The sequence below is a fragment of the Rhea pennata genome, chromosome 1, assembly GCF_028389875.1.
Source record: "Rhea pennata isolate bPtePen1 chromosome 1, bPtePen1.pri, whole genome shotgun sequence".
Lineage (NCBI taxonomy): Eukaryota > Metazoa > Chordata > Aves > Rheiformes > Rheidae > Rhea > Rhea pennata.
This window is the reverse complement of record NC_084663.1, coordinates 202,077,350-202,099,922: the sequence shown is the minus strand read 5'-3', so window position 1 is coordinate 202,099,922 and position 22,573 is coordinate 202,077,350. Positions and strand designations below refer to the sequence as shown.

At 36.9% G+C, this 22,573-nt stretch overlaps 1 protein-coding gene across 3 annotated transcripts in view; it reads right to left on the bottom strand.

Annotated features, from left to right (window-relative positions):
• The window catches only part of PGR (progesterone receptor), a 36,034-nt gene extending 13,934 nt beyond the window's left edge, over nt 1–22,100 (bottom strand). For all 3 annotated transcript variants that reach the window (XM_062577749.1, XM_062577766.1, XM_062577757.1), the window contains exons 1-4: nt 20,753–22,100; nt 19,127–19,278; nt 6,476–6,592; nt 645–947 (exon numbers count right to left, since the gene is read on the bottom strand). In XM_062577749.1, the coding sequence (XP_062433733.1) occupies nt 645–947; nt 6,476–6,592; nt 19,127–19,278; nt 20,753–22,011 (1,831 nt within the window). In that variant the 5' untranslated portion in view covers nt 22,012–22,100. The remainder of the gene's footprint in view (nt 1–644; nt 948–6,475; nt 6,593–19,126; nt 19,279–20,752) is intronic.
• Between the last annotated feature and the right edge of the window lie 473 nt (nt 22,101–22,573).

The window sequence follows — 22,573 nt, the reverse complement described above, 5'->3', positions numbered from 1 at the left end:
AGCAAATGGGACTACTCCTTCCTGCAGCAGTGAAGTATCAACCTGCGCTCACACGAAACTGTATTTCCAGGCTTTCTGCTCAATGTATTGGCTTTTACAGATCCCTGGATTAGGTCCCTATGAACATAAAGAGCATGTAGATACATAATATGATGGTACTTTTTTGTGAGCCGGCCCTAGATCTTCACAAATTCAGTTAATTTTGGTAAGTCTGTTTATTAGGTGCTTAGTCCTAACTATTACTACATATTGTAATTTTTCTCTGTTGTTTTAGAAATTCATTTTAACTAGAATAAGAATAGAGAACATTCAGAGATATAAATTTTCCCATGCCAAAAGAATGAATAACAGAGTAGGAGGGAAAAGGCTACTATAATGGCCAGATATAGGAATATTGTGAGCTTTTGCTGTTGTTTTTTTAATGTCTAACTATTTAGAAGATTTTATTTAAGAAGGTTGTCCTATTAAAATGTATTTTATTGGTACATAAATTATCTGATGAAGTGGAAGCTTAAACCATTTACAGTTTGTTAAGAATTAAGTAATATGCAGACAACAGACAAACAGTGCCCTCCTCTTTTGGTTGCTTGTCCTATGACATACTTGCTTAACTAGAATTTACTACATATAAGAAGTGCTATTACCTGGTAGCAATTTAGACCACTTGACTACACAAAGAAGTTGCCTCTCACAAAGATGATTTAGACTGGTCAGCAAGGAACTTGGTGTTTCAGGCTTTGTATTGTCATAACCAGCATAGACAACTTCTGGCTCAATACCTCGTAAAACACTTATCATTGGGGGAACAAACTGTATTTCTTGATTTGGAGAAAAAGACAGCCTCTGGGTTAGTGATTGACTTTCATCTTGAAGGGCTGCTGGCTGCTGGAGTGCGACATCTAATGTTCTCACAACCTTAATTTTGTTAAACTTTTTAAATTTTCGACCTGAAAAAGAAAAGTGTTGACCTGTTAAAAAAAATTAATCAGAAACATGAACCTTTCCCAGTAATACTAGATAACACTTTTAATCTGTACATAGATATGAGATGTCTTCTACATGTTCTTTTTTTTTTGTTTCACAAATTACATATTTTTAAAAAAATTACAGAAAATTCATAGTTTTCCCCTTTCATATACTCCTCTCTACCCTGAGAGACAAATGAATTCATCCATTAAAATGACTGCCATGAATTCTAGGTTAGAGTAACCTGATAAAGTATTTTCTGGTTCAGTTCCCACTGTTCCCACTGCCCAATATGCTGGCAGCTGAGCCAACTGGCTCTACAGTTCAGTTTCTGTTCAATGTTACTTAATGATATTCTTTCATTTTTTTTTCTCTAATATTCAGAAAAAATGCAAGTAAATTAATTATTACATGTAAAATCCTTTTCCCCCAAGTTTCAAAAATGCATTTCAGTCTCATGGCTAACTTCTATTTTGATGATTTGTAATGTTATACTTGTTTACCAGACAGAAAACTTAATGCAGTGATGAGTGAAAAGTCAACAAATGGTGTGAAATCACATGTCAACACTTATAAATCTCTTCAATTTCTAGAGAATAATTTCACTTTTTCAGTAATTGTAATTCATACTTCCGTGCTGCAGTGGTTTGAAGAATACTTACTAAAAAGTAATAGTTGAACTGTCTTCTCTAGATAAGCACAAATACTATGTCAAGTATGGCTATGTAAATATACAAAGCTCTAGGTAGTAGTTCAAATTTATTTCATGGAAACATTCTGGAGGATCAAGGAACTTGAACCTTCAGAGGTTCAAGAACAGCAACCCTCAGGAACAGATTACCACATTACACATTTCAATAAAAAGACAAATCCACATAGAGGTGGCTGCATGGAACACATTCACTTTAAATAGACCCTCAAAAGTGATGAAAACCTTAGTAAAATCATTCAGTTCCTGAGCTCTGCCAGAGTTGTTTTGCTTAGTAAAAGAGGGTTTCATAAAAAATAGAAAATGCAACAAATGCTGGTATTTATGGTCTGATTTATGTAACACTGGGTCAATAAGAGAAAAGATGCAGTGTGACAGTAGACAATGAGTAAGTCATTCTGCCTACGAAGAACAAAATGCTTACTATTTCAACCTTAGAGAAACAATGAGGAAGGAGAAGGTTAAATTTTCCATCTACCACAAAGAAACCATGTCACATTAATGCAAACTCTTAAGGACATAGGGAAAACAACAGATCTATCGATAGCTTAGCTTTTCAATTGTAGCTTGTATAAATATTCAGGCAATTTCCTGCTCTAAGATAAACAAATGTCTCAACTTAGTTATGTAGCGGGTAAAGAATACTAGTCCACTCTAACAACTATCCATCATAACTTTAAAATCAGTCTGTGCATATTTGGATAGCAGGCTTTTTCTTTGTAGTCTTTTCATTAATTTGTTTTAATCAATATTGCCAGTCACTCAAGCAGTTTCTTAGTACTCACAGTTCCCTTACCTACAATATACTATAAATAAGGATACAGCATTTTTGCATTATGTGTACCTAGAAAACAGAAAATGATAAAAATAAAAAAATCTACTTCATCTAATTATCAAATATATTATGAATTTCTTCTTAATAAATAAATCTTGTATTTTAACGTTCCTTCAGTTATATACACAGTCTCAGATTGCCAACAAGAAGTTTTAGACACTGGACATTTCATATAAAAATGGCTGGGTTTCTACCAAGAGTTGAAAATTTCACTATCTTCACCATCTTTCACCATACTCTGTAATCACGTGAAATGTCAATGATTTATTATTCTTGACAGAACACTATGGCTCTGACTTTAAGGTCACTATGCTCTTACATTTTGTGAAGTAGAACAAGCTGTGTACACCCTAGGAGGGTGTATACAAACTAAAGGAACAAAGCAGAAGTAATATATCTTTTAAAAAACCCTTTAATGATCCCCAAGAAATTACTACTTGGAAAATTAATTCAATTTTGCTAAAAGCCTGTTATGTAGAAGAGTAGGAAGGAAATGGATTAATTTGTCTAACTAGTAAGAAATGTACTCTTGAGCTGTGGTCTTCCTAAACAATGGGGTGATCCGTTCTTGATCGCAGCAAGTTTTCTATAAAAACTGAACAGTTTTCCTGGGCACCTTTCCCATCATGGCAACTTACCAAGGGCTTCTGCCTAGCAATTCACCAAATAGGCTGAAGCTGCTCTCCTGAAGTCCATAGTCCTAACTCTAACCTTCTCAGGCTTCCTGTGGATCTTGAGCTAAATCATCTAATGGTTGCTGTAACCCATGCAGCCATCTGCGACCACATGCTCCACCAGTTGTTTCCTATTTGTAAGCAGCCAGTGCAGAATTATCTCTGAGTGCCTGATCTAACATTTTTCTGTGAAAATTGTCATCAATCTAGTATATTCACGGAATGCTTCAACAATACTGACTCCCCTCCAACACAACACAAGTATTACTCTCCTGTTTTGATTGTGATCCAGAGTCTTTCAACACACGTCTTTAGTTTCATACTGAAGGTCTAGGCAGTCAAAAAGGTCAGAAGTGCAACTCTTCCATCTTCTTCCTTGACTACCCTGCCTACAAAGCTCACACCAGTCTATGTCAATGTCACTCTAGCCGTCTCCAACATTAGGTACACAGACAGGCATTGGTTTGTCATTTGCATCTTCTGCAATCTTGGCCTTTTTTCTTCACTGGAAAGATTGGAAGGATTGATGAGAAGAGCACCTAAGACCCTGTCACTTTTGATTTCTGCCCAGAGAGTCCCATAGTCATCTAGAGAGTCAAAAGTCAGTAAGCTCTCTGGGATCTACAGAAAGGTCCTCTTTGGAAAAATTCCACAAACTTTTCCACCAAAGTTAACTAACTTTTTTCTCTTAATAGAATCCCTATTTAAACTCTTAAGGTGAACATTCTGCTCTTGAGCTGATTCTCTTGATTCCTATATACAAATCACTGCTAATAGGAACACTGTTTATGAAAAATGAAGTAGTAGTTTGTGCTCTTGGTAGAGAATATGCTTGCCTTCCAAGAAGAATTTTGCTTACTGGATCAAATCTTTATGCAATGTGAAATCCAGCTATACCAGATCTGCATGAGTGATGGCAGCATCCATGCCAGAGAGAAAATCTTTTTCCCAGATATGTACCTGAGATAGAAATGCCTCAGTAAATTACTATAAAAATATGTGCAGTTTTTTAATCTGCTCATTAAACTATATACATTTCTCATTCATAAAAATGTTTTTAGTTTCCAAAAACAACTGCTGATATACTTCAATATTCATCCTAATTTTGATTTTACTATAGGTCTCAGTCTGCCATTCACAAAAAATAGTGTTTGTTCGCACACTTGAAATTTCTGCAAGAAATTACTACTTCTGGAGGCAATTTCACATGTATTTACAGGAAGAGCACTGTCTGGAGACTTCTGAATGATTAATATGAAGATATTGCTAGAAATAATGAATTGGCTAGACAGAACTGCCTAACACAAAGAAATTACCTAACTACAAAAAACTACCTAAATACAAAGAAATTATTTGTCTATTCCTAGAACTATCTGAGAAAAGAGGGACCCAAAGAGAAATAGGAAGTTTATACTCTTTTTATGCATGATGATAAAGAACTAACAGTCAGAGAAACTTTCTCCTCAGGCTTTGGTTTCAAGTATGAGGATACAACATATCCCTATACTGCCCCACCAATATCGCTAGCAAAAGCGTCCAACTTTTTTCCATTTTGGGCACCTACTTCAAGAGCAAAATCTGTATGTTCAAAATTACTAGGAAAAGAAAATGTTCTTTTTTAAACTACCATCCAAAAGCATATGCAAAATGCATAAAAAAGTCAAAAGCTTTTCTGTGTAGAATTACTCTGCAGAACAACATTGATGTGAAAGAAGTAGATGCTGGTGATTCGTCATATGCTCCTCTCCATGTTCAAACAGTGCTGTCTGTGATGTTAAAACATTTGAGTTTCAAATATCAGTACTACCTAACTTTCAAGACATAAAAATTGAGGTCATGATCATCACCAGACTCTTGGCTGCACAAAACTCATAGCCAGGAATGAATTAATGAATAAATCTAACATAATTCACACCAGTTGTCCCCAAACCTTCTGAAACTAGGCTTTATATTTGCCACCTCTTTCTTCCCTGAGTCTCCATTCTTACCATATAATTTCCACAGCTGACCCTGTCTCTTTGGCTTTCTCCCCTTCCAAACCAGAGGGAGTGTTCTATCACCTGGGCAAACAATGCTTCAGGTTCAAGGTGTCTTGTCTCTCTACGTCAAGTCTGCCATACTGTTTCTTCCCTGCATTCCTACCTCAGCTCTAAAACACCACTCCAGACCTAGAATTCCAGAACCACAGCCCTGCAATATAACTGGGGCTGAAAGTGATGGGACTTCAGCTATGAAGTTAAAATTTCAGTCTGAAAACTATACACACATTTTAATTTATGAATGAACCCAGACTAGCATGGTAATAAAACTAACAACAATATATAATGCTAGTTCCTCCTGTGGAGATAAACAAGAAAATGTACATATAGAGAGAGATAAGTGCTTGATGCATTAAAATAAATGATATCAGAAAAAACATAGTTTATTTTGTCTCTTGCTTTTTTTTTTCAATTTCCTTTGCAAATATATTACTTCCTATTATTTCAACTATCCTCATATAGTCTTTTCTTATAATCTTAGCCACAGATTTTAAAGAGCTGTGCTGGGCTAAAACTTTATATAGCTATAGTTCTCATGATCTGTAAAAAGGAAAATTATCTATCATTCCTGCATATAAGCACAGCAAAACTTCCATATGAATATCTGATCCAATACAACTGGCTTGCTCCCTGTGGGATTTCTATGATATAGTGCATAACTTTCATTAATGTTACATAGAAAAACAGTGTTCTCTAAAATAAAATCTGCTCTGCAAGATACAACAGCAAAATGGAAATTCCCAGGACCTAGTATGCGGAGCCTGCAGTACTGGTACAAGCATTACCCGGCATTAAATAAAAGGATATAATCTTGTTGACATCTACTCAAAGCAACAATGGAGAGGAAAACAAAAAAGAGACAAAAATAGTACTGATTTCTGGTTTTAGTGTCAATATCAATTTATTTCTTTGTTTTTTTTCTCTAAATCAAATTCTCTAATCCAAAATTATTAATGAATACAGACCAAAGACATAATTCCTATCCTTTGAAGAAAATCAGTTTAAGGATATATTATTAGGAGAGACATTCCTACAGTGGTATATTTTTGTCTCAGGATTTCTAGACTTTTTAAGGAAAAATTACAAAGAAGAATCTAAAATTATTTTTTAAAACAAGTAATTCTTCAACAAAATAGCATTTCTATGTCTTCTTTACTTTATAATATCAAATTAATACTGTTAAAAATGAATAGACTGAAGCTAGTTTTCCTGATTGCCTATTTTTCTAAGTCAGACTTCAAAAGTATCTCACCTCCCAGGACCATACCAGCTTGACAGCACTTCCTCAAGCGACATGCTGGACAGTTCTTCCTACGAATTTTGTCAACTATACAGTCATTTCTTCCAGCACATAAATAGTTGTGCTGCCCTACAAGCAAAAAAAAGCCAAGATTAGTATGTTTTGTAACATGACAAAATAATTTCTCTATATAAATGATCCAAAAATAAAAAAGGATTTAAATCAAAGTATGACATACCCATTAAAGGTGTCCTTCATTTTTATGTTAACTTTTAAATAATTATTACTGTTTAAATATAGTAATTTCTATATAGTAAGAGGGACATTCCCAAAATATGTAGCTCCAAAATAACTGAAAAAATACGAACTGCTTACTGTACTATCAATATTTCTAATGTAAATCAAACATGAGGGCAGACTGATTTGTTTTTTTCAATCTTATTTCTTTTTCCATTTAAGTTATTGTTCCTATCTTTAAAGTAACTAAGTAAATTTTGCTTTGATTGATGAGGAGTTTCCTATAAAAAAATGAACAAAGAAACTGAGGCACAAAACAGTGCAAAAAAGATCCCTTTTAGCAGACTAAATTACTTCTGATGGAAAATCAGCTTTCTACTAGACCTACTCACATACCAACAGAGCCAATGAGGGCAAAAAGAAGGCAGTAACTTTTTGTCTAGGTTCAGTCTTAGGAATCACAAGCTTGGCAAGTGCAGTTTATTGATGAATTCTGAAGGACCCAAAGTTAGGAAGAGGTTGGCATTAACTTTAATAAGCACCTCAGAATTTCCAGTATTTCATTATCCTTCTTCACCTTTTTTAAATGGATTTATCCTCTAAGATTTATCCTTCTTGTTTGTGTACATCATCCTTTATTCATTTCTATATTTTGAGTTTCTTATTGGTACCTAGCATGAAAGCATGAAAATATTTAAAATTAAAAATAGACCAAAAAAGTAAGGATAAACTACACGAAGTATCAGTATCATGGATGCTTCCTTTCTATTTTTATTGATCTATTACCCAGAGTTAGTCATCTGATGCCACCAGCAGTCCGAGATCATTATTTTACTCAGTTGCTGTTAATCAGTTTTCTTTATAACCAAATTTAGTCCTCTCCCTGCACTGCATCTGATAAGATGAGCAACTGTTCACCAATAACTTTTTCATACAACAAAAAAACTGAAAATGAATCCTCTGAAAAAATGAAGGAGAAAAAGGAATGTTCTAACAAAAAGAAAAGAACTAGTGCTAAACCATTTGAAATGAAATGTTTATATATATATATATATATATATATATACACACACATATATATGTTTTAGATACTTAATGTACTACTTCTCCATGTTTTTAAAAACAACTTGTCCAGGCCTTTTTTGTCTTTTCGTTCTGGAAATGACAGGGAAATACAAACACTTGTCTCAAGCATTGCCTGGCATTTGAAAAGTATTTACTAATACAGTAAATCAGAAGACATTGCTGAATCATCTCTTTTACTTTCTCCCATTACTTCTAATCTTGAATCCCTTCATTGCAGGAAACATTGCCAAAAGTTACCCCAAAATAAAAGTCTTTCTTGCTTTTGCCAGCAGACCAGGAAGCAATACACTTATTTTGAACATGTCTTTCTTGTGATTATGTGCAGTTTTTCCTTGATCTCTTGCTTTGTCTTTATTAGCACAAAAGTACTCTCTGTTCTGATAGTCAACAACAGTTTTAAGAGTCTACTAGTAAAACTAATATGAAGCGAGTCAGACTCTGTGCATTGTGGCAGTCTGATGCTTTACAGTAATTAATTGCAAAGGACTACAAGAAGCAGGAAAGTAGGGACTAGGTTTTGTAGGAGGTTAGGGCTTTTTTGTGGGTTTTTTTGTTTGTTTTGTTTTGTTTTGTTTTGTTTTTTTGCCCAGGCAAGTATCTCTTCTGAACCTCTTTTTTTCGTAGCCCTTTGAGTCTATGCATTGTTTTAGACCACATAGCTCAGGTCCATTTCAAGACCAAAAAACTGACTATGTATTTCCAGTATAGTAGACGATTGAGAATAAGGAGAAAATGGTAGGAAAAAAACACCAAAATGCAGGAGTCATATAAAATCAACAAGGCCAAAAACGGTAATAATCATATGGCAAAATACTGAACAGAGGAAAGGGAAATGCTGATGATACTAGTAAATCAGCAGGTATTCATGTTCATGATGAACAGATACCTTGTATCTAGAGCTGTCCCTATTTTTGTGAATGTAAAAAGTATGATATACAGCCTTATACATCTCATTGTATTCCAAATATCAAGTCAAGAAGGAGATAAAATTCCATAAAAGATAAAAAAGTTATAAGAATATGAACATGAATATGAAAGACAGTCTCATAAATGAATTCATATGAAATGAATAATTTCCTTATTCTCTAGAGCGTTAAATGGTACTTGACAAATGCCACTTTAACATAGTGAAGAAATAGCTAAAACAAATGATAAAAGTTTAGCAACTCTATACATTCAGTTTACACGTTTTCCTTGATCTTAACATTTAGAAAATCCAAGTTGCTCTAGCAGTTCCAGTAGCCCTTCTGCTCTTTGTACCGTAATCATAGAAAGTGAGCCAAGATACATGGAACTAGTTGGGTAAAGTAATTCCTGCTCCTATTCTTCTATTTTCCTAATATTCAAATGTTAAAATGTTACTCATGTTCTAGATTCTCTTAGTATAGCATTTTTCTTAACCTCCATCAGACACCATTATGTTAGCAAAGGCAGAAGTTCTAACACAAAAAGGCCACCACAATTTTAAGCACTGGGTTGACTAATACTATATTGGGCAGATTTATATGAGAAAGTGGTTAAAATGCCAATGGTCTGCGTACACAAACATGCTCACAATTTTCACTTATGGTAAAGCTGCACCAATGGTACTGCAGCACTCAGAAATTTGAATCCAAATACTGCTAGAAGCAGTATCTACAGTGTCTTTTGAAGCTGAACTATTAAGTTAGCTTACTGATATACTCTAAATCACTTATTTACAATCACTGGAGTGAACTAATGAGTTGCCAAGATTTTGCAGATAAGAAAAATATTTTAAATGTAAACCTTTATCTGCACCAAGGGTACCAATTGCAGGCAGGCAGTTATTTGTGTAAGTGCATCTCTGCTGAACTGCTGACTCTCTGCACTGAAGCAACGCACTTGTTTGTGAACCCTCAATTCCTCCTTGTTATAAATAAAAGCACTTTTTCAAAATTTTTTTCTTTCTTCCGTAGCTGGTTCTGTCTCCCTGTATCACTCTTAACTGGCAATGCTTTCTTATAAAATCATCTGCTCCCTATCCCCATCCCCTGAGGACTGTTCTTCATAATACCTACCACAGTGTTTTATTTAGTCTGCTTTGCAGTATCTGTCTAAAGACAGTGAATATCTATTGCATTTCTTTGTAAATTATTTTACTACCAAGTATCTCCCAATGTCATCTTATGCCTGTCCTCCTCACCACAGCTAGTCCTGCTCATAGAAGGTACCAATTAAATCAATAGCAATTAAATTAAAACATTTGCACACAATTGAACTTATAACTCCCTGCCAAGGAATCTTGTGGAAGCCAAAAATATTGCTTTCAAACGAAATATAGTTTCAAAATAAACAAAAGGAAAAATTAGTTTATCCATGTGTATTAAACACAATGGTGTAGATGTAGATTTCACGCATCTCAAATCATGTTTTTACTTATTTAATATCAATTTCACTTCTGTGCTAACATTTGCTCCAAAAATGGAGAAGCCACTGAAGTGAGAATTAGCTTCTAATCACCTAACAATAAACCATATGCCCCAGGGTTCTTACCATGATCTTTGCTTTGATCCACTGCTCAAAAAAATTTACTTTCTATGTCAGCCTCAGAGGCCTGATTTAGGAGGGACAATACTAGCAAACTTCACATATTTACAGCAGCAGACAGAGCTTAGAACACAGACTTAGAGCTTAGAGCTGTCACTGTATAAAAATGTAGTTAATGAAAGCAAGAGATGCTCCTCTTTAGAAAACAGCTTAATAGTTACTGGGCAATTCACAATTTCCTGGTTTGCTCACTGAAATTGAAATTCACATTTCCAAACTCTCAAGCAGGTACTTTGACTACAACTCCATACTTTCTGCTGGTATACAGACCTACTGTTGATGCAGATTTACTTCACATCAAAGAATTAAGTATTCAACGGACTACAGAGGGCAAAGGTAGGTATGCCCTATCATGGATTTATTTTCTAAATGAAATGATCTAGAATTCATTCCTTGACAGCGATATAATTTAAAGTGAAAATAGTGAAAAATGCTTGCACTCCAAGTCATCCAATAGCCTGGTGTTCAGGGCTACAAGGAAAGAAAAGCGTGTGTGAATCCCTTAAGAAATTAGAGATGCCTGTACACGGCTCTCATCTCCTGGGCAATTGCCGGAACTTTTCTGTGTACTCAGTGTACAGGACTCTTGAGTGTAACAGGCATTAGCAATTTTTGTGAAGTTTGTCTTTTATTTCCTTTGCCTTTATTATCAGTGTTGAAGAAAGAGTTGACACAGAATGATTTCTTTATTGTATATTTTAGTCAAAACAAAATGTAAAATCTTTATTCCTAAGTCAAAACAAAATGTAAAATCTTTATTCCTAAATCAAAATTAGTATCTTTTTCTAATCTATTTTGCTTTAGTGAACAGATTGATGAGTAATTTTTCACATAATTCTATTTTTAACAGACTTTTGGTATTCTTCCAGTCCATTGTCTGCTGGTTTTAAGCCTGCAATCTTACAGTTCTCTGTAATTTGCTAAATGGATTAAACAAAACTGGTTTCTCTAGAAGGAAAGCAGCATTCTCATATCATCACATATCTTTCATTGCTTTCTTCTATTCAACAGACCACTTCCTTCCAATGTTTGCATTGGAAGGAGAGTCTGACTCTTCCCCTGTCTCCTGATCTCCAAATTTTCCTACCTCTTCCTGTAAATACTGTAACATCATTGTTTTCTTCCTTCCAGAATTACCCTTCCAGACAATAATCTGAGCAGATTGTTTTTATAAACTATGTAGCTACCTTGTTTCCATTCATTTCTAGATACAGTTAAAATTATATTCCTGTTTTTTAATATTTCCTTTAATTTTCTAGTCTGTTCATCCATCTTCTGATCTCCCTTTCCAATCATTCATATATACAAATTTCTCCTTCATATATGTTGATTAATGTACCTGCATTTTTTTTAGTAATAAGCAAATAAGCAAAAATAAAGTTAATCAAAAGCCACAAAACTTGTAGAATAAATTTATCAAAGCCCAAGAAATTTGTAGAATAATTAAACTACATTTTCTAAAATAACATAAACAAAATAATGTGTGGCAAAATAAAATGAAATAAAATCTTTGCTAATTGATTTAAGATAGTCCTATAACAGAAAAATCAGAGAAAAAAGTAAAATCAAACAAAATTAAGTCCTATTTACAGAAACAATCATGAACTGCAGAATTACCATTTCACACTGATTGTGAGCTGTTTTGTCTAGCATATTTACCACTCCAACATCCTGAAAGGCACAGTGTTTGAACCTAAATGGAGGAATTTATGATAGTAAAAATTTGGAATAGTTAGTATCTTTAAGAAAAAGATGCTAACTTCTAAAAATGACGATTTTCAGCTCTTTTTGTGGCACTGTGCAACAGTTGCTCCTTGGTCACAATTTTTAATTAACTACATCAGTAGTAGAAATATGCAAAATGATTAAGCTGACAATTATTTTGTCAGTGAGGGATGTATTTCATATAAAATATTGATCATGGGATGCTACTATGACCACAAAATCCACTTAAGAAGTACTCCAAGTGTTTCAAAAGCACACATTATTCAAGTATCTTTTGCCATTCTTCTGATTCCTCGACTGTTGTATTCTTACATTAACATACGAAGTATTGTTTTTATACTTCTGCCATTGTATCATTCTGATTTCAGTTGAAGTATTATAGCACATTGCCATGATGAAGCTTTTCATACATATTCTTTTCTTATTCTACCTATCAGTGCTTTTTTATTCTACAACTGAACCAGTGGGACTGGGTCACTCACTCTACAAGTAATACAGGTAGGAAAATAGAAGCATTAGTAGCAGAAAACAACAAAAAAAAAAGAAAAAGTTTTTGCTTTTCATTGATCGAAACACCCAGTTGACAACAGGCTGCTGAAAAACAGCAAAGAGGGGTTTCATTTGACTAGCTCAATTCTACATTCTGGACACCCAGAAAAACAAGTAGCACACACTCTCCTCCTGGTCATTAGAGAAAAACAGGCACCTTAGGATACAATTCATTTTAATGTTAAGCAAATGTCTAAACTTCAGTTCTTAAACACCCTGCTGGTCTCCAAAGGAAACTTGAAGCAATTAGCCCAAAGATGGATGTTCACATTGTAAATGTCTATGGTTTGGTGCAACAAATCTCGAAAAAGTATTGTCTTTGAGAATTATGGAAGATTATATAATTATTGGACAGGAATAGAGCAATATTCTCCAGAATCCCAATGTCTGCATATAATTCTTTCTATATTTGAACTACTAAAGATTTCAGTTTGCTGAAATGTGCTTAGCCATTAACCAGTATTAAGCAATAGCCACTTGTGAAAGGCACAGTAGCTGTGACTAGGCATAATCAGGAAAACTCTGAAGTGGAACCACGTATCACTGCACATAATGCCAAGTCTATAACATACAAATGCCACACTGTGAAGTCTTTGAATAGTTTCTAAAGAATCATCTCAATTACCTTATTAGTACAGCATCAGTTTAGGGGAACAGACAGATGCACAGCTTAAGGTGACAGCCACCATAAAAATGTATTTTTAGCTGATAATAGTTTGACTTCTAAAAACCTGCTAGCCACTTTGGTAACATAGGTGGGATTCACCTCACCAAATGCAGACAATGTGCAACATCTGATAGTCCTTTTATACTCAGTACAGATAAACAGTTACTGTTAGAGTACTGTTCTTTTCATCCTAAGCAGATATCTAAAATAAGTCACTGAATCACTTCCTCGTAAGTCACTGTTTCTCTCCATTCACTGTAAAGTGAACTTAAGGTGAGTGACTGAGGTTAGTTGTATCATGAATGTCTAAAGTTGGAACAGAAGAATCTCAGCAATATTGAACAGCCAGTTGCTGGTGGTCTGTAAAGCAAGCAGTGTTACACTACCTGAAATAACTTCTTTTCCACCTTAAAAGATGTTTAACACAATATTCAACACAATTTACAAATATGCTACATAAAATTAAGCCCCCAAAACACTAACAAATAGCATTTCTGCAACTGATTATGCTCTAAGCCACCTCCATCAGGAAATCAGTAATAACAAGTCACAATAAGTAGTAAGAAACTTAGCATTAGCATGACTTAAGTACCAGAATGAATGCAATCTTAGCTCACTCCTTTGTTGTGCCTTATACAAATCAACAAATTAATGTTTGTCAATTTGTTGAAAAATAAATGTTTTTAAATCAGAAATATGAATATATACAATTATGTATCAGTACAGATTTTCTTACTTTCCCTTTTCATGTTTAAAATATTTTGTTCTCACACAAGTGAGACTTCCAAATTGAACTTTAGAACCTTGCAGTAACTCTGTATATGTGAATTTGGGAATGTACCTAGTGGACTTCACATTAACACTTTTTGGTAATAAAATACAAAAATAAAATACTGCAAAATAAAATAGTTTTAATAACATTAAATTCTGTATCATTACATATAAAGTGGAAAAGCAGTTTTATCTCTCAACTTACAATATATATTTTTTGTCTATTTCATAAAACTTTTATCACTATCAGGTCCACAGTATACACCCAACCAATTTCTGAGACCCAGTCTGGAAAACCAAATTAAAAATTAAAAATTCATGCAGAGTTAGGAGACAAAGGAAAATTTACAGCTCCCCAATCAATCTCACAGCCAAAAGGGTTTCTATAGCATTCCATTTCATTGTCTCTCCAAAGAAGACTACTGTATTTTTTTTATTTATTTATTTGGCCTCTGTTCTTATGTTATGGAAAAGCACATCTGTTTCATTTGGCAATTTTCCTTATACACAGCATTTCACTACAGGATGTAGAGAATCACACTGTTACCATAAAACTGTCTATACAAAATAAGAGTCCCATAAAGTTTATCAAAAAGGTTGATAGAAGTGATGGTCAGACTTTCAGCTGTGCAATTGTAGCTCATTACTTTTCAGTACTTTCCTCCACCTATACCTCTCCAGACACAGAAGTGAAAACTCTTATAGAAATTCTATATTCCACAAAGTAGAATTTGTCAAATCAGGTCTCAGAGAAAATAGAAGTTCATATTTAGAGTGTTAGCTAGTAGTTATGGTTGAGTTTGTTCCTGATATTATTATTTGTATACCACCATTACCCTGAACTTGAAGCACATATTAAAACCAGAAAAATTTGCTACATAATCACTAGACCACCTTTATAACAGAGCCCCCCAAAAGTTATAGCGTTTAAAGATACTAATAATTAGCTTTCTACACTTCCGATGTAATATCTATTAATGTTGGCCTCACACTCTCTAGGTTTGGGCAACTACTTTTCATTACATGTAATGAAAGTAATAAAAACAAAGGACAAAAGGAAGCAAATACCTTATATAAAGATTATAAAACAAAAATAAGAAGTAAGACTTTATATAGGAAAGATAGTGCTTTTTTTCAGGATCTGGGCAATTTCCACTTTTTATTAGTAAAACAGCTGTGAAGGAGATGCTTTCAATTTAAAAGCACTTAATTTCTCTCCAGGGCATAAATTTCACCAAGCTTTTAGACAAGGAATTTAGTTACTGTTGTCCTCCATGACTTTATGTGAACATATCTTTAACAGATATCATTAATGACTCTGGCAATTTAGTATTAAAAAGGTTTATTGTTCACCTGCTTAATTATTATTCTCCTAACCTCCCCTTAGAAATATTATATCTAATTTTGTGTGATCATGAACTAAATCTTTTAGTAACAACTTAAAAATTCCCAATCACCAAGTCACTTCACCACCACACTAATCCTACTTATTTGAAAATATTGCAAATATTACTTCCAAATAGTTTGATAGATAACTCTAAAATGTCATTCTCAACTCACTGACAAGAAAAGTAATGTTTCCTGAAACAAAACAAAATGAAACGAAAAAAAACAGAATATTTACTTCTTACCTATTCTTACCCCTTAGCTTATCCTTAGCTGTCTTTCCCACTTCCAGTATTTATTTTTTTCCCACCTGCTTTACTATGTTTTCCCAAAATTTAAAAACTGCTCCTCGGGTCCAAAAACTGTACTATATATTTTCTAATACAGTCTTTTCCTTAAAAGTCTTTTCTGAAATATGAAACTAACTGTCTAAAAATATTTTAACCTTCACCAAGACTTAAAATTGGGCACAAATTAGTTCAGAGAGTATTGGAAAAAGAGTATTTTTTCTAAAGAACTGAACTGCCCTTGGTTAACCTATTTCTCTTCAAGATTTTGTTTGGAGTAAAATATACATATTGTATTAACATCTTCTTCTTTATGCTTAAATGAACACATGAAAATTAAGAACCCAAACAACAGAAACTATCCACTGTATTTTACAATTCATTATCAACAAATGCTCACTATAATTAACAATTCACTGCCAACAAACATTCCAAAATAATTTAATTCTAAATCTACACTTACATCTTAGTGATCTTAATACAGTTCTGGTCTACTGTTAGAGTGTTAAAACTGTTAGAATAATTATATTGTGTATCTTTGCTAGTTATAGTTAAATATATGATTAAATTTTACTTACTGTAGAAACATTTCTAGGTTTACCTATATAGTCTTAAATAACTATTTGCTTTGAATATTATGACTTGACTTTTATTCTGAAAGATCAGAGATGAAAAATTGAGTTTTCTGGATAATGTAATGGCCCCTTTTAACACAAAGGGAGCATTTAATTAATAAGGTAATTAAACACTAAAGGAGAGTAAAAATAAATGGTGTATGAACAGGAAGATGACATAGGCTATTAGACTTGAAATAGCCAACATATTTGAGATTAAATAGGTATTTAAATAGGAGGAGACATTTCTCACCAAATTATATGTCACCATACTTTGTCCTTTTTTTAATTTATGCTCTTGAAAGCTTCATAATATATGAAAAAGTCATCTAAACAGAGAAAATTCAGGAAACAGCAGATTTCTATTTCCAATTTTATTTTAATTTCTTATAGTGATAAGTACTTACGCAAAGCAAATCTAAAGTAGAATCAGGACTATGAATTTAACCTCTTATTTGCTAGAACTATCATTTAAAAAACAAAATAACCATGTCTGTAATAATACTACCCAAAACTTTAAAAGGTAAATAATTCATTCTCACTTCAAGAAATGATGGGCCTGGAGATAATTTTACATTAAAAATATGCTCAATTAAATTTACACAATTACTATTGTACACTTTTAAACACCATTTTCTGTTGTATTTGCAATAAAAATAACCTTTTTTTTCACTGAAGAGTATTCTATCACCTTCACTTGTGGTAACAAATTAAGTGAAAATTAAGTACATTTCATCTAAATAAGAGAGAAAATAGGCATCTATCCATAAGTGAGAGTATTTCGTTGCTGGTCACGCTTCAGTTAAAATGGGAAGTCCATCTTTTTTAAAGAACTCTCCGTAGATTTGCACCTCCTACATAAAGCCAGGTAACTATAAATAACTATGTATCTCATCAGTTTGCTCTCATGCTGCTTATTTCTGTCATTCTTTCCCTTAAGACTCAATAGGCTATACTTTTGTTAGAGTCCACTTCCTGAGGTAGTTATCTATTTGAATATTCTTACTAACGAAACCAAATGCCCTTCCTCACAATAAAAGTCTTCGCAATCACTTAAAAATGCTGAATATGAAGATACTATGTAAATTATAAGCATCTTGTTTGTGTAACTGTGATGACTTCTTCTTTCTTTTTATATCTATATTCTTTATCTCATAAGATTCTACAAATACAAATTTTGTGTAAATAACTAGCAAAAACAAACTTCAATTAAGACATTTATACTACCAATTTATTTGTCTTCTTAATATTTACCGCTAAAATATTTATGATGAACATGAATAAAATGTTCTGCACTTGTAATTCTGCACAAGTATTGATACTAGCTTAGGAAAGAGATGAAATTAAAATATGATATAACCAAATTCAAACAGAAAAAAAAATATTACCATAGAGTTGAAAAATGAATAATAAAACTTGTTTAAATATAGCATTCATTAATTATGCTCACTCTTAAAACTTCATTTCCTTGGTTTATCATTTTTTTAAAGTGCATGACTGATTTACTAAAAGAATGTGTACAAAGTATGTGAAACAAAACTAAGAGATTTGATTAACACAGTCTATGGAACTTAAGTGTATGCCTACAAGTGACTCAAGAGCCAAGTTCTTCTCTCATTGGAACCTAACATACATGTTTATAATGACTGCCTCTTTAACCTCAATAAATGTATTGGAGAAAAAAATACTGCAGTAACTCCAAAGTCCATGTAGTCCAGCATCCTTACACTGGAAGTGTAAAGAAAAATGTGCATATGCTTAAACCAGGAAATAACAGCATACTAAAACAAAAACAGACCACATTATTTCCTTAGGCTTTTAATTTCCCAGTATTCTTATGCCTCTTCATTTGAAGGTCAATAAACTCTATAAAGCTGAATAAACTATATATCACAACAAGAAAATACAGGATAGATTTTTTTTTATTTTAAGCAAATCTATACATTGCAACAACAGTTTTGTTAAGAATGTGGAACAGAAACCTTAATATCCTAGTTCTGATAGGTAAGATTATAACCACATAAGATTATAACCACAGAAAAGGAGACAAAGCATAAAATGTAGATGAATTTGTTATACTGCATCATTGGTTGATCTATATAAAGAAATCTGTTCTTGTATTTGTACATATTTAAAACCTCAGCTGGCATATATCGACAATGACCTCAAGTCACTAACATAATTCAAAAAGAAAAAATAAACATAAATATTCTTATTATAGTGTTATTAAGCCTGCAGTTTGACTTAGTTAATTAATGGCTAGCTGGAACAAATGTCAAACCCATTTGTTATTATTATTATTATTATTTGAAATAGTTCAGTAAAACTTGAAATACTTCCATAAAACTCAGGAGGTCAAATTCTGCATTTTGCAAGCAGGAAAAATGCCTCATGACTTTGAAAACAGAATGAAGCCAAAATAAATTCTGATCTACCTACAATTAATGCATATCCACGATATTTTTATTTGATTAGCATCCAAACTTTTTAAATTATATTGTGTAATATGGAAAAATTTTATGAACTTCTGCCAACTCAGAAAGAATAAATGATAAATAGCAAATAATAGAAGTAAAAAAAAACGCTAGTAAAATAAATTAAGAAAAAATTTAGTATTCATTGCAATACTTTAAATAGAGTTGCCAAAGCAACACAAAAACTACATTGATAATACTTGTAAAGATCTGTTTCAGCAATCAATAAATGTTATACTCTTAGCAATGCTTAGAAAGATGTATTTCAAGTAACTATGAACAACAGCATCATATAGTACCTTCCATTGCCCTTTTAAAGAAGACTTTACAACTTCCACAGGTAAGTACTCCATAGTGGCAACCAGAAGCCTCATCACCGCAGATGAGACAAATCTTCTGCGGTAAGGATTCAAAGCTGTATTGAGGACTTTGGCTGGTTTCTGTATCTGGCCTTTAAGAAAAAAAAAGAAATGAGAAAAAATAACTATCTAGATTTGTGACAGCAGTTAATTTGCGACAGCTACCTGTAATAATCAGTTTTATATTTAAAAATTCCTTTTTAAAATTGTAACCAAACTTCAGAAGGACAAGAAGAAAAACTAAAGAAAATCCAGTATGATTGCATTTCCATTTAAGGGCTTGTCTAGGCTAGGATAAAAGGTACATTTGTAAAATACATACATTTGTAAAATATGCCAAGGCATTAAAAAGTTACAATTGTGGGACAAGTAATATTCTAACCTCCATTAGCCAAAGAAGGTAAAAACTAGGAACTTGTTAGAATGTTCATCTTCCTGAGAACAACTCTTGTGAGTAAAGTCATACTACTTTTTTATATTTTTTCCTCAGCACAGAATGAATTGAATTTCAAAAGCCCCTTTCACATAAGAACAATTTATTTCAGCTAGAAAAATCTTTACTAATCAGTTTGTCTCCTCCCATTCAGTTGCAGGGTTCTGACACACCATGGAAGTTAGGGAAAATAATTCCAAATTTCTTGGCAAGAAAAAAAACTAGTTAATCTTCATGTTTTTAAAAATCCAAAGATATCTGTTGAGACTGTACTATTATATTTATATATATTTGCATATTTTCCTATGTGATGCATAACATCTTGGAATCACAGTAAGCAATTTTATTCTAACAAATCTGCACACCTACTTAAAATGTTTTAGATTTCTTTTTTTCTGTGTGTAATTAATTGTTTTTTCTCAAATCAGGAATAAATATTTTAAAGAATATTTAGACATTTATAAATATTGCCTATGTGTGAATTAAGATGCATTCTGCAAAATACACTGTTTCTCCCCTCTTTGGAACTGATTACTTTTTAAGACATTACGTAGTAATTTTACAAAGATTTAAAAATTGCAACGATAAAAATGCTGCTTTTCTCAAACCAGAATTGTGCCCTACACATCTAAAAATGTTTCCGTTGCAAAGCTAAAATTCAATACAGTAAAATGCATCACAGCTCACTTCACACATTAACTGTGATTTCCCAGTGCACAGACAATATATACGCTGTCTACAGTTACTTTCTAAAAATCTGAAGTGGAGTTTAGCCAGGCCAAATTTAGTTATTTGCCTCAGGACCTTCCAAAAATACTTTCAAGGTGCAATGTTTTACACTGCGATGAAAGCAGCCTCCCTCAGCAGAAAGCCGCAAAACGCACTCAACTGGAGCGGCTTCCCCTGCCAATCTGTCCCCCCAGGGAGCGCATTTGCGCGACACCGCTCCGATTTCTCTCCCCTCGGGAAGAAAAGCGCTTGGGCGCACCGGACCGTGAGAGCTCCCGGACACGGGGCGCTCGGCACCCGCGCGCCCAACGGCCGCGGCCGTTCCCCCCCGCGCGCCCAACGGCCGCGACCGTTCCCCCCCCTGCGCCCAGCGGCCGCGGCCGGCCCCTCGCGGCGGCCCTTACCGAATGTAGCCGATGTAGGGCGGGCACAGCTGGGGCAAGCCCTCCTTCAGCACCGCCGCCGGGAAGCCCAGGGGCTGGTGGCCGTTGAGGCCGAGCGGCGGGTAGAGGCCCGGCGGCGCCGCGGAGGTCGAGGGCAGGCTGTCGGGTGGCCCTGCCGCCGCCGCCGGCCCGTAGGCCCCGGCCAGGAGGGACGACTCCGTTTTGTAGAGGACGCACTCCAGCGAGGAGTCCTGGCTGGGCCGCGGGTGCTGCGCGAAGTCGGCGCAGCCCGCCGCCGCCGCGGCGCTCTTGGCGCCCAGGTACGGGCCGGGGAGGCTGATGCCCTCCTCCTTGATCTTCAGAGCGGGCGGGAAGTCGCCGTAGGCGAAGGGCCCCTCCTTGGCCTCGGCCGCGGGGTAGACGAAGTCCGCGAAGTCGGCGGCGGGGGCGGCGGGCGAGGCGCGCTGGCCGAAGGCGCCGCTCTCGTACTCCTCCACGTCCAGGAGCTGCCGGGTACGCGACGCCAGGTAGGCAGAGTTGAGGGGCAGGATGGGCACGTGCAGATAATCCTGCCCGGGCTCCGCTGCCGGCGGAGAGGCCGCCGGCGCCGGGACCAGGCTGCCGCCGCCGGAGCCGGCGTCCTGATCCAGGCGGCTGCCGGGGACGAAGCCGCGCTCCTCGCCGGGCAGCGCCGCCAGGCCCGGGGCTTTGCCCTTGGGGGCCGCGGCGGGCCCCTCCGCGCCGGCCCCCGCCGGCCGCGGTTTAACGGTAGCGGCGGCCAGGCCGTCGCCGCCAGACCACAGTGGGGCAGGCCGCGGCGGGGGCTGCGCGGGGCCGGGCGCCGGAGCCGCGCCGAGGGCTGCTTCTCCCGCCTTGTGCTCGGAGCAGCGGCTCATCGGCGCGCTGGGCACCTCCGAGACCTCTGCCCCGAATAGGGACCACGGCGCCGCGGCGACGGCGGAGCTGGCATGAGCCGCGGGCGCCAGGAAGGTGTCGAGGACGCTGTCCAGGGAGTCCTTATCCGAGAGGGAGCCGCTGCCTGGCCGATACGAGAGGGACTCCCGGTCCTCTTCCCCCGGCTGCTTCCGCGGCTCTTCCTCCTCGTCCTCCTCGTCCTCCTCCTCGTCGCTGCTTTTGGGGTAGAGCAGTCCGTCCAGGGAAATGTCGATGGCCTCTGCTTCCCTGCGGAAGGGGTCACCAGCAGGGTGGCCCTGCAGCAGGACCGCCCCGTCTCTGGCAGACGGAGGCGCTCTGGGGTCCTTAGCCTTCACCTCAGTCATGCTGGCGCTGCGCTTAGTCGCCGGTGCACTGCTGCCGCGGCCGGGCTGCTCCTCACATCCTGGACGTGCCCTCGCCGACGGCTGCGGCCGCGCGGGACCCGCTCACATGGCGCAGCCTGCGCGGCTCTGCCTGCCGAGGGGCGGCTCGTCCACGGCGCCGCTGCCTTCGGGAGGGCGATAAAGGGGAGGGGAGCTGCCTCGTCCTGAAGAGCAAAGCCGAGCGCACCGTGTGCGAGGCGCCGGGGGAGCGGCGGGCGGGAGGGGAGAGCAGGTGCCCCGGCAGCCTCCTGTGCCGCGGGTGGGTGCGCGGCCGCCGTGCCCGTGCTCCGCCGGGCGACTGTCCCGGCAGCGCCCCGCTCCGCACTTCGCCTTTTCCTCTCCGGCTTCCCTCCGTGCCGCTCGGCGCTGAGGGGCTCGCCGCCCTCGCCACGCCTCCGCCCCCGCCCCGCGCCGCCGCCGGAGCGCCGCGGCTCCCCCCTCCAGCCGAGTTTCGCCGCAGCGGGCCCCGCGGCGGGCGCGCTCGCCCCCTCGCCGCGCCCGGGCTGGTGTCGGCGTCTCCCCC